This window comes from Telmatherina bonti (assembly GCF_933228915.1).
Source record: "Telmatherina bonti genome assembly, chromosome: 24".
Classification (NCBI taxonomy): Eukaryota; Metazoa; Chordata; class Actinopteri; order Atheriniformes; family Telmatherinidae; genus Telmatherina; species Telmatherina bonti.
In genome coordinates this window covers 14,811,410-14,823,857 of record NC_136633.1, presented here as the reverse complement: position 1 = coordinate 14,823,857, position 12,448 = coordinate 14,811,410, and the positions used below count along the sequence as shown (strand labels likewise).

The window sequence follows — 12,448 nt, the reverse complement described above, 5'->3', positions numbered from 1 at the left end:
GACAAGAATAAAGTAGAAATACAATTTTGAGATTAAGTAAAAATGTCAAGAATAATGTTGAAATGAGAATAAAGTAAAAAAATAAATAAATAAATAAAAAAAGAGACAGAGTGACCGCATGCCATGTAGACTACAACATGTGTGCATGCAACTTCTTGATGTAAAAGTGACTAAGTTACACACAAGGTGTTGTGTTTTAAAGCTCTTCAAATTCATATTGAAAACTCGACTTTAATATTAGTATTTCGGCTTTGTTCTCGTCATTTCGACTTTATTCTTGTCATTTTGACTTCATTCTCATAATTTCGACTTTATTCTTGAAAGTATGTTTCACCTTTATTCTGGTCATTTCGACTTTATTCTCTAGTGAAGCAGAGGAAAAAATGATAATCCCACACTTTTTTTTCTCATTGTGGCCCCAATACTCCGTCGTATGTTAAGGGTCAATTTGACCCATTTCAGTTTTTTGTGATGAACAAACTGCTGGTTAACCTTTTTTTTTCTTCGTGAACATTTGTGACTTTTCCTCATGAATTTTTGAGAGAAATTTGGTAGTTTTGATGTGTAGTCGAACATCTGTGCAGTGTTTATATACAAAGATGATGTTATGGGTCATTTTGACTTTAGTGTGGGTAAGTCGCTACTTAGAAGAAAGAATAAAAAAGTCTCTTTTATGTACTTAAATTTGATTGCTTATTTATGTTTTTATTGCTTTAGAATCGACAGTCATACACCGACACTCAGGTGTGTCTTGGGGATAAACTTTCTCACCCCTGTACTGTCAGTCTGTGGAATGAAGATCTTTCCAGCAACAATGTCTCTGGAGACATTTGACATAAAATCTCGAGTCATCTTTTTTGACAACTGCAACACCAGAGTGAATTGACATAAGAGACAAGCTAGCTACGATCAGATGTATGGGATAAATGCATCGAAATTCTACCTTTGTTGTACAATCTTGGTTTGCATGTTCCTGTCGATGAGGTCCTTATTTCATTCAAGTGGTGCTGTTGTTTCCGACAGTACATGCCCAACAATCCTGCCAAGTTTGGCTTAAAAATATGGATAGCCTGTGATTCAAAATCTAGCTATGCATAAAATATGTAAGTTTATACTGGAAAGCCACCTGGAGGTGCATAACATCACATGTGGGAACTTCTTTACTAGAGCTGTGACGATATGCTTTTGTCCCGATTTGATTCCGATATATTGGGTGCCGATTCGATTTAAATTGCGATTCTCACAATTCTTCGATATTGCTAATTTTTGTAGATGAAAAGCAAAAACAAATGTATAAAAAACAAATGTATAAAACTTTTTTTTTTCTCATCATTTTTATTAATTTCAATTAGGAAAAACAACACACACCATCATTTTGCTGCTACAAAACCCAAGATGACAAGTTAAAATCAATATCAAAGTTAAAATAAATCAATAAACTAAAAATTACAAAAAAAAATCTTAAAAATTTATATATATTTATTTGGAAAAGAAATAGATTTTTCTTTTAAGAAAAAACTGATTTTAAAATTGTGAAGAAAAAAAAAAATCCAGATTTTTGATTTTTCAATTTGATTTTCCCACCCCTATCCTTTACATCCTACTGCCTTGGAGATGAAGTTCTAAAGAGAAAGCTTTATGTTTGTAACAGTCAGAAAAAATAAGCCAAAACTTGCAAGAATTACATCTGCAGAAAACAGTTACTATCTGTCCATCATCTGGAGGACATTGAAAATGTTCAAACTGAGAAAATCAGAGAAAATGGGGCAAGTTAAAAGTGTTTGTGAAGAAGGGAAAAACAAAAATACTTCCTAAATATGATGTTGTAGTTAAAAGATTGTGTTGAATGTCTCTTTCCTAAACATTTACATAATCTGAAAAAAGTTGTCATTGGTTGAACTAGATTGTTTTAATGTTGTGAGTGGATTAACAGTGTGGGTCAAAACGACAGCAACATAATCGATGTGATTTTTTTTTTTTTTTTCCCAACGTCATACAAGGGTTAAGAGAACAAAACCAACACATCTTACAACTGATATGCAATTTTATTTGGTTATTGTCACACATCCATTATTTTTTACACGATCAGGTCTCCTTCAATGTCAGTGCATTTCATAGGTTAGCAAGACAACCATTAGATTCACAAACCAGGAGAATGTAAAACCTACAGTAACGGTGCTTGGTCGACTTCTCTCAACATAAAGCACAGGTTCTTCAAAAAAAAAGAAAAGAAAAAAAGACAGAAATCAAACACACCAAAACAATAGATACAACATTGCATCAGTAAGGAAATAACTGATTAAAATGTCATGCTCCCTCATGGGAAGACACGCACAGAAAGAGCTGCATAAGGCACCAAGACTGGGAGGGTGTAGCTTATCGATGGCAGGGTGGAATGAACCGTTGCTGACGTGACGATGGGGCGTGTTGAAAACATGAGGCTAAAAATTCTCTCTCAAGATGATTAAAAACCAAAAAACATCACAGTATGACAGCTGACTTTCAGAGAAACACTAAAGCAACGAGAAAGTCTGTATAAAAAAAAAAAGCCGCTCTAAAATAAGAGCAATTGAAGCGCAGGAGATAAACAGGCATTTCGAGAAAATATTTATTTGCATTACACACACACACACAAAAAAGAAAATTTGGTTAAAAGCTTTAACAGCAGACATTTAGAAACATCAGTAAAGCAGACAGATTTCTACAAGGTGCCATCAATGAAAATGCAAGTTGCTTTTCATGCACGAAGATCAAAACGCAACGCAATCACTTGCTTTCATTTATTAAAGTTTGTTTTTATTAGCGAGTCTTGATGTCTAGAAGTTTGATATGATCAATTATATCATTAACAGCAATTTAGAACTGAATTACTTATCGAAAACGCATTATTTCATAATCAGATGACAAATACGGCCTGGTTGAGCTAAAATAATTTTTTTTTTTTTTTTTTTTTTAAGAAACTGATCATTTAAAGGCAGAACACAAACTTAATGATGATTTATAGACGAACATGGACATGAATCAGTTTTAAGTGGGTTTTAGTAATGAATTACGCTATTAGTGAGAAATCTTGCTGACAGCTGCATGTGTTTTATAAACAGTCCAAGTTTTTTGAGCTGCTATATAAATGTCTAAGCGTTTTGTGGCTCATTTTAGACCGCAATATATGGAAAAATGAGCTATTTCTGACATATGGCAGCAAATTAAGGTCACTGGAGAGAAAAAAAAACAAATTGTACATTAGGGGGTGGGTTTGCATTCTTTTTTAATTTAAAAAAAAAAAAAGAAAAAAAGACCATGTACAGTAACAAGTATTAAAAAAAAAAGTGAAAAATATTACAATGGTTTGATAAAGCAGTGCTGTATATTTGAGAGATAAAAGCTCTAAAAAGGGAAAAATAAAAATTGGAATCGAAAAGACGAATCACAAAGATTTACAAAAATTATTTGAATTGCAAAAATTCCCTTATGAGTTTGAAATGATTTATTCCTCATGAGTTGGTAAACGACCATTTATTTGGTTTCAGGGCAAATTTTTTCAAAAAGGTTTTTAAATAATTTTTTTTTTTGTTTTTTTTTTTTTTTAAAACATCCACCTTAATATGCTGCCATACTTGCAGGAATCCGAAGCTCCAGTGTTTTTGTATCAATCTTTAAACCACACTCTCCACTCCTGTCAAAAATTAAAAAAAATCACTGAAGCACCTCCGCTCAAAAAAATTAGCTCAACATTTCCTTCACGTCATTTCCAGAATTCAGCCACAAAAAGCGTCGAAATGTTCCGACGTATTACCCAGATCAAATTACGGTGAAATATGTGTTTTCAACTGTGTGAAATTGTGTGGAAAACGCATCTTAAAACAGCCTCACAGCATGAACTTTTCCAGGCAGCACTGCAGTGATTTGGGGTTTAGGAAGTCACATCGTCTTCCTGTAAGACCACAGCTTAAAAAAAACAAAAGAGAAAGAAAAAAATATCTTTACCCAGGTTGATCAGCAAAGCCAGAACTCAAATTATCATTCATCAGACTTTCTTAAGGCTGCGAGTACCATTACCTGTACAACAATGTGTTCACTGACATTGGATTATAGATATATAGATATATATGTGTGTACAAAAAAGAAAAAAAACTAATCAGCAGTTCAAAAACTTGGAGGCTTTGTGAGCATCATGAGTGAGACCGCCTTCAGACACGCCGTCACTCTGTCCCTCTCCCCGTGTTGCATTCAGTGCAGGCCATGCTTTCATATCTCTGTCAACTGCATGCGTTCGTGTGTGTCCAGACACACACTCGCGCACGCACCCTTTCCTGAATCTACAACATCCAAAATAAGACTGAAGAAACTAGGATTTGAAAGCAGAGTTTTTCCAAAGTGGCTTGTGATAAACCCAACCTTCACCCTGCAGGGAAAGAACATACTTTTCTTATTTGGGTAAAAGAAAAAAGAAAAATCTTAGCGTTGCTGCGTCAACAATTAAGATAAAAACAAAAAAATAGTAGATTGGAAAAAAAGCTCTTTTTTTTTTTGTCTTTTTTACCTCTCTGTCAAAATATCTGGTCCTCCATGGTGTTTCTGTCTCGGCACGGTGCCTCTCCTCGGTTCGCTGCCTCTCCTCGAGGATCCTCTTGTGCTCTGTGGCTTTTTCGATATCTTTCTGCCGTAGCGCTTCAGTCACATGCTGCCACAGGCGCCTAAATAAAACCGTATAAATAACCAGACATAAATATAAGCAAGTAAGGATGCATTCACGTCAGGATAGTCCGCTAGACCTGATCTGATTGGGAACTTGGCTCAGTTGGAGGGAGATGTGTCCATAAAGACTGAGATGGTGTTCATGTTGCACTTTGGTGAAACGCGCCAAACCTTAACAATAATATATCCCCATTCCGACCAGAGGTGGCGCTGCACTAGTATTTAGCAAATGAGAGAACAAGACCCGCATGAAGAAGAAAACTCTGTTACGAGTTAAACATGGCGCAAGAAACTATTGCTGTTTTGGGTTTTTATTTTGTCTTATGCAAGTATACTGCAGAAATACACTGCAACGATGTACGCAGTATGAACAACAAACGAGGCAGAGGACTCTTAACGCCATTGGTATGTATTTACTAGTGCTGTGGGACGATATGCATTTGCCCCGATTCGATTCCGATTTTTTGGGAGCCGATTCAATTTCAATTGTGATTCTCACAATTCTTCTATATTGTTGATTTTTAGATAAAAAATAAAAATGTACAAAACTTCTTTTTGCTCATTTTTCTTGATTTCAATGGGGAAAAATCAACACAGTAGCAAGATCATCATTCCGCTGCTATAAGACAAGTAAAAAGATCAACAAAAACAATAAAAATGACCAAAAAAAAATTTAATTTTTTCTTTAATTTAACCCCCCCCCCCCCCCCCCACCTTTTTTTTTTTTTTTTTTTTTAAATTGTGAAGCAAAAAATCCCAATATTCGATTTTTTGATTTGATTTTCCCACCCCTAGTTTTACCAACAATGCAATGCTACGTCAAATGCAAAAAGTGACTTTTTTTTTTTTTCTTTTTGTCGTCCACTTCCTGTATTTGGTCCGCTTGAAACAGACTGCGACCTGTGTTTGTAGGCGGACCGAGTCCGCTTCTTTGGTCCAAATCAGAATTCGTTTGGCGCATTCACATTTCCCCAAACGAAGCGGACTTTTCGAGCAAACGGACTCGGATTAGAATAAAGAAGGCTGACGTGAATGTGTCCTTAATTTCAGTAATGAGGTTGTGTCCTTTCCGTCCACTTCCTCTCACCTGGATTCAGTCGGTCCCTGCTTCTCAATGGGCCTAACAAGCTTCCTCGTAACAGGCAGCTTGGTGACGTCGACCACCCTCGTCTCTCCGCTGGTGTAGCTGAACTCCAACGCGCCGTTCCACTCGCCTTGCACACGGCACACAACAGCGTTGGTGTTGTTGTGCTTCACCTCTGCCGTCACTCTAAACAGGTCAAAGACAAAGGAGAGTCTCGTTTATCGTGTGATGAATGTTTTTGCTTTTGAACCAGCGTAAAAATCTGAACCACGGGAGACCCTACTTGTGTAATTTGCCGCCGTAAAATGGTTTGGTCTGGAAAGTGATGACTGCCGAGTAGCCGGATTTGGCGCAGTTGATGTTGACTTTGCCGCCCAGTTCAACCCAGGGAACCGTGAGGATGGAGCGTGCGTAGGCACAGGGCAGTGTGAAGGTGTACTCTTCGTCATGCTCTAGCAAATGTAGGCAACCTGGGGAGGAAAAAAAAACAAAAAAACCAGGAAAACATCCATAATCTGTTGACACTGTTTGCGATACATCTTGCAGTCTTTACTGCCTCACCTTCTCCAATCATGGAAACTCCAATAGACATTCCCATAAACTTGCTCTTGGTCCACACATGTGTGTTCACACACATCCTCCTCTCCTGGCACTCAGCGTAGAAGCCCGACACAGGGGGATGATGAGACACCTGCTCTGCCACAAACCGCACTTGGTAGGGTTCCTGGGCCGCTGTGGGAGGCTCTGGGCTTCCCTGTGAAGGCTCTGTGGAGGCGTCCGGTCTCCTGGGTACCCTCCAGGAGCAGTGGAAGGTCTCACCGATGATGGGGTTGTAGGGCTTCTTGGCAATGGCTCCCTTGCGGCCCTCGTGGAAGGAAGTGAGGTAGTACTCAACGAACCGGACCATGCGGTCCTCCGGGCTGATGCCGTCTGTGATGGTGACAAAGAGGTCCGGATGGGACATGAAGTCGGCGTACATCTCCAGCAGAGAGCGCTTTTCTAGGATGAAAGTTGGAAGGACAACCTGGAAGGATCGGAGCGGACAAAAAGTAAAGGTCAAAGACTAAGAGATGGCTCTGATTGTGAGCACTTCTCATGTTCTGCAACCTTCTTATGGATTACAATCAGCACAACCAATGAGACAGAGGGGTAGTGGACATGACCCTGCGGTCACAGTGTCCACTAGATATCCATCTGAGGTAAGCATACTGGATCCACCAGTGTGATAAAACAGAAACCCAAGAGGAGGATAGTGTGTCTCTCTTCAACTGGGTGTCCTGGACCAGTGATTGCAAAGCAACAAGACCTTACTTCAGTCACATGAAAATTCCCCTGTTGGAAAGCCAACCAAGCTAAATCTCTAAATAACACATTTATATATCTTTAAAGTTTCCTCAAATGGTATCTTATATCAACAGTAGGAGGAAAGTCAAGTCCAAAATGTTCATTTAGGAGTTTATTTCAGTAGAAATCAGTGCAAATCATTTCTTTAATCTGCAACTTTCGGAAGCTATAGTAGTTCAACAGGAAAATAGAAAAGAGGTATTGGATGTTGTAACATCTCTGAATATGGTGCATGTGTGTTTTAAAGGAAGTCAATGTGATTTGTCTGTCTCTTCGGATGCATGTGGAACTCGACCTACCCGTGTGAGGTCCATGCCCAGCTTCAGCTGCGACAGCAGGTGTAGGATGACGCTGCGCTCCTCCTCCACTGCACCCAGGTCCTCCTCCTTGTCCGTAAAGGAGTCCTCCTCCTCATCGTCTGCACTTATGTCCTCCTGTTCCTGACAAAATGAGGACAGGTTTTGAAAGATCAGACTGGAGATACCGAAAGTAAATGCTAGAAAGTGAAATGCGCAAGAGTTGCTTGAGTTCCCTGATGCGCTACATGTTTATATCAGCTGTTTCCAGGGGGTGGGGGGTTTTTTCTTACCCCAGAGAAGCTGCAGGACTCAGGGGTGCTGAGCTCCAGGCGGCTCCCCTCCAGCGGGCCCTCTCCTGTCGTGAAGCTGCCCAGAGAGCTGCTGCCGTTCTTCAGGAGGTCGGGGAGTTTGGGCTCCAACCACTCGATTGTGGGTCCTGCTGTGGACGCCGGGGAGTGAACAGCAGCAGGTTCAGAGGTACTCATGGTACTACCCCCCCCTCCCTCCAAGAGACCCCCTGACACTCACAGCTGCACTCACACGTAGCTCTACACTCTACCCACCATTCGCCACACGACGGCTGACCGGACAGACGGCAAATCCCTAGACAGCTGCTCTCGATCAAAAGAGTGTAACCCAACTCTTGTTGACGAGCAGGTATCAGAATACTCTGGCCCCGCCCACAGGAAACATCCCCAACCTCTGATTGGCTGAGCCCTCTCAGAGTGGCACTATGGTGTTATGTACATTTTGAGGCGGGTAGAGCTCGTTCATATTCAACTCTTGCGTCGTAGGACGACCTAATCTGATTGGCTGCTGCCTTGAGGTCTGCCCTGATAAAATATACATCGAGTAACGAGAGCTGCTGTGAAAAAGTGGGGCACTTTTTCCCCCCGTTTCAAATCACCCAGAACAGAAAGATATCTGTGAATCCTCAACGTCAACTTGGAATAACTTTTGTTTCGTGCGCGTTTGTTAATGCGAAGCTAAATTGGAACAGCACCCTGCCCTCAAAGCGTTGCAGGTGGACATAAAAGTATCTGAGATCTAATTACCTTCGAGACAGGTGGTAAGAACAGGCACAGTTCTCTATCAATAATGCAAAATAATTCCACTGTCCAGCCATTGCAAGCTGTTTGTCAGGATTAGGGAGAAACCAGCATGTGCAGGACTACCATTTGATTTCTAGAACAAAAAAGTATTTACACAAGAGTGAAATTTAGAAGTAAAAAATGAAAAACCAAACGGACCTCCCAGGGAGCTCCTGTGTCTGGCAACTTGCTGCAGGTGCAAAATGTGCAGGCACTCGTTGAGGCAGTTCATGGTGGCCATGGAGGTGGCCTTGAGCATCAGAAGATCCTGGTCTAGAGGTGAGAGGCCAGGGGCGGCTGGCAGGCCTTCAATGCTCTGGATCAGGTCTCTGTGCTGGCCCTGGGCCTGGCTCATCATCTGGAGAGAAACCAAAAGCAGGTTAGGGTTTTGTTTTGGTTTTTTGTTTGTTTAAAAAAAAATATATATAATCATGATCATAATCATCAATGTACAATATGTGAAATGATTAATTTTGCTGGTGAAACACTTTAAAAGACACTTCTGCTTTTCATCCTATAACTTCATACATCTATTAAAAAAACAATCTAAACAACAATTGTTTTATTAGACACTTTAAAAATAGAAAAAAAAAAAGCAAAAACAGCCTTTTGATAACAAAATGATCTGATCTCATGAAACTGCTCTAAAACTACTTTTATTCACTGTTCATCTTAAAAATGATAAATCAATCCTTTTAACCAACTTCTAATACTTTGATTTCTACATTTGCCACCTTTGCAATGTGCTTTTATGGCTGCTTGGAAATAATGAAAACATACCACAGCGCACCCTGGTGGACACTTTGTAGCACTAACACGCATCCATGACTGAACAAAGTAAAAAAATAATCCAACAAAACCTCACAATGAATTTCGCATTTCCCTCTTCATGCCTTTTTGGATCCTTGATCTGCATACGCTCTGTGGAAGCAGCTGCAACCATCAACGTTTCATTGTTGTATGATCACTGCTTTTCTTTTTAAACATTAATGTTTTAAGTCAAGTGCCTGCCTCAGTGTGTCTGCTCCATGGACCAACAAAACACAGTAACTTAGTGCAAAATTCATGACGCCTTGTATCATTACAAGAACTGGCTCAAAACAACAAATGGGATGTTGTTTGATCTGATTCCAGTTGAAGAAAATGTTTCCAGTTATTCTTTATCATCCTCCAGTTTCCATCGGCTCAGCAGTAAATCAGCCTCATATCAGTTTGTCTTTGGTAAAACAGCTGAGCAGACTGAAACTATAATAAAAAAGAGCTCTTCTGTTGTTTGAAAATTCTCCCATCCAACTTACAAGATGTTAAAAAGTTATAAGTAATGCATCTATTATAGCTGATTTATCTTTTTTTTTTATCTACAAATTAGGGCTGTGACAATATGCTTTCACCTGATTTGATTTGATTCCGATTTTTGTGTGCCGATTTGATTTAAATTGTGATTCTCACAATTCTTCAGTGTTGCTCATTTTTGTAGACTAAAAACAAAAACAAAAAAAATGTGCAAAACTTCTTTTGCTCGTCATTTTTCTTGATTTCAATCAAGAAAAAAAACAACACAGTAGCCAGACCATCATTCTGCTGCTATAATGCCCAAGAAAAATAAAAAAAAAAAATCAATAAAAACAATTTAAAAAAATGACAAAAATTTCTATAATGAATTACTTTTATTTGTTTGAAAAACAAATTAACATAGAAACAGATTTTAAATTTGTGAAGCAAAGATTCCATATATTCGATTTTTCCTAATTGATTTACAAACCCTGAAAATATTTGTAACAAGAGTTACAGTAAAGACACCGAGCCTTCAAAATTAAGATCATCGCTGTCTACTGTCTACTTACAGACTTCGCTTCTATAATCAGACCTGTGTAGCTTGGAGCGGTGACATAAGAATGGAAATGTTAAAAGCACGGGTTGATGTACCTCTCTGGCATCCATCAGGTGGTCTGGCAGCAGCGACCGCTTGCTGGAGTAGAGTGACGAGCCCTTGTGGCCCTGCTGCCAGCCGAACAAGGAGGGCGGGTTTTGGCTCGGTCGGCGGAGCGACATTGGTGAGCTGCCGCTGCCTTGAGACGCCATAGAGTAGCTGCGGGATTTGGGAGGCGGATTACTCTGTAAAACACAGAAAAGCAAAGTTTAAGCTCAGTCTGGTTAGGGGAGGACTTCTTTATATATGGGAACTTAAGTTTTTAAACAAATGCTACATTAGCACATCAGATGGTGTGTTTCATATCAAACAAAAAGGCAACTAAGGAACAACTCACATTTCTATTATAGCCCAGAGAGAAAGGACTTTTATTGTTTAGTTCTCATGTCTCTCCAGAGGATTCAAGCAGGTTTCTTTTACACTGCAGTAGTCCACAGATCAATACTAAAGATTACTGCATCTACAAACAGGGTAAAACCTAATATATTTTTACATGAACATTAATATTTCAGTTTTACAAATATATTTTTTTCTCGCCGTATATTGCTTAACATTTCCTTTGGTGTGCTAAGAAGGGAAACAAGACACCAAACTGTCCAGCTCACATCCTCTAGCATGACTCGTGATCTTGTTGAAGGATAAAGCAGAAATAAAAAGCATGGGGGGGGGGGGGGGGGGGGGGGGGGGGGGGGGTGTCTTACCTTCCCCATGGCCTCTGTGTGGTGTTGTGTGCAGATTTGCAGTCTGCTGACCCAGTGCTGCCTCTCTTTGGCATCAGTGGCTGCACAGACAAACAACGGGGAGCATAAACAAACAAACTTTAAAAAAAAAAAAAAAGAAGCTTGAACTTATGACAGTAACTGGGAGGATGAGCTTATTCAGCATCGATCCCTGCGTGCTCCTGCATCACGGCGGCAGATAATGGAAAACATCCAGATCAATATTGCAAGTACAAGATGGATGATGATGACAGAAGGCGTGGAGTTATAAATAAATAACCAAGAGGCATCAATAAGCTGCAGCTTACTAATATGATGCACTTTTAGACTCTGAGGGACGGACCAGACGGCTCTAAATCCACTTACAGTAGCCTGATAAATGAGTAGTCAGAGTGGCTCACCCCTGAGCTTGTACTGCTCCCCGCTGATGGCGTTTACCGTGAAGGTATGCGAGTCTTCATCGCTGGGAGAGATCACGGCACCAGCCAGAGGGAGCATACCACGGGGCTTCTGTGGACGTGACTGCTCGTTGACAAAATACTCTAGCAAGCCAGCCTCATTGTTTAAGACGAAGAACCTGGAAAACAGAAGGGCATCATTTCAAAACTTGTCAAAAACTTCATCTGTTCCAAATGTGCATGTAATTTAACATCTTGTGTTAAGCCTCACCTGTACTGCCACCCTGTCACTAGGTTGGTGTATTTCATCAAGTAGCCATCAATATTCTCCATGTGATCACTTGGGAAGGATATTATGAGAAGAGGAAAAATACTGAGTGAGCTCACAATACTAAGAGTGGTAAACAAATCAATCATGAAGAGTTGTTCAAAGGGCAATGTGAGTAATCTACTATCATGTGATTTAAAAAAAAAAAAAAAAAACACAACAAGAAAAAAAGAAAGAAACTCAGTAACGTGAGTGATTTTCATTCTGTTGATGCTGATTAAGTTGCCAGATCAGCCAAATCCGACTAGCAGCAGTAAATTAGCCGCCGTGCACTGCCACCCACCTGTACTGCCAACTTTTAGCGCTTGCTCTTCCCGAGCTCGGGGTCCTGTTTTGAGGAAATACATCCAGCTTGCCCTCATTTTCCGCGATTCGTATCGCCGCAGTTTCCCCTTGCATAGTCAGCAGCAACGAAGCCCTCTCTTGACGTTAGCTCAGCCTGCTAGCTTTGGGCTAACCCGTCAGGCTAGCTGAGATTTGATGAAGTAGGGGAAGCCTGTTTTACAATGATGGCCAGGGCTGTCGGTTCATCCCGAAACAAAGCACGTAACACCACCAGA

The 12,448-nt window shown here is 40.1% G+C and overlaps 1 protein-coding gene across 2 annotated transcripts; it reads right to left on the bottom strand.

The window, feature by feature from the left end:
• Window positions 1–2,190: 2,190 nt before the first annotated feature.
• Window positions 2,191–12,448, bottom strand: LOC306774046 (oxysterol-binding protein-related protein 11-like). Of its 2 annotated transcripts, none has more exons than XM_079264023.1 (13): window positions 12,172–12,448; window positions 11,832–11,900; window positions 11,564–11,739; window positions 11,145–11,224; window positions 10,440–10,628; window positions 8,673–8,871; window positions 7,713–7,861; window positions 7,423–7,563; window positions 6,341–6,803; window positions 6,063–6,249; window positions 5,783–5,965; window positions 4,541–4,694; window positions 2,191–4,402 (listed from the first exon to the last, which is right to left on the bottom strand). In XM_079264023.1, exons 1-13 carry the CDS (start codon window positions 12,285–12,287, stop codon window positions 4,346–4,348), a joined length of 2,163 nt encoding a protein of 720 aa, XP_079120149.1. In that variant the 5' UTR covers window positions 12,288–12,448; the 3' UTR covers window positions 2,191–4,345. The 2 variants fall into 2 exon arrangements, with proteins under 2 accessions (XP_079120149.1, XP_079120150.1); XM_079264024.1 differs by having other exon boundaries at window positions 7,713–7,858.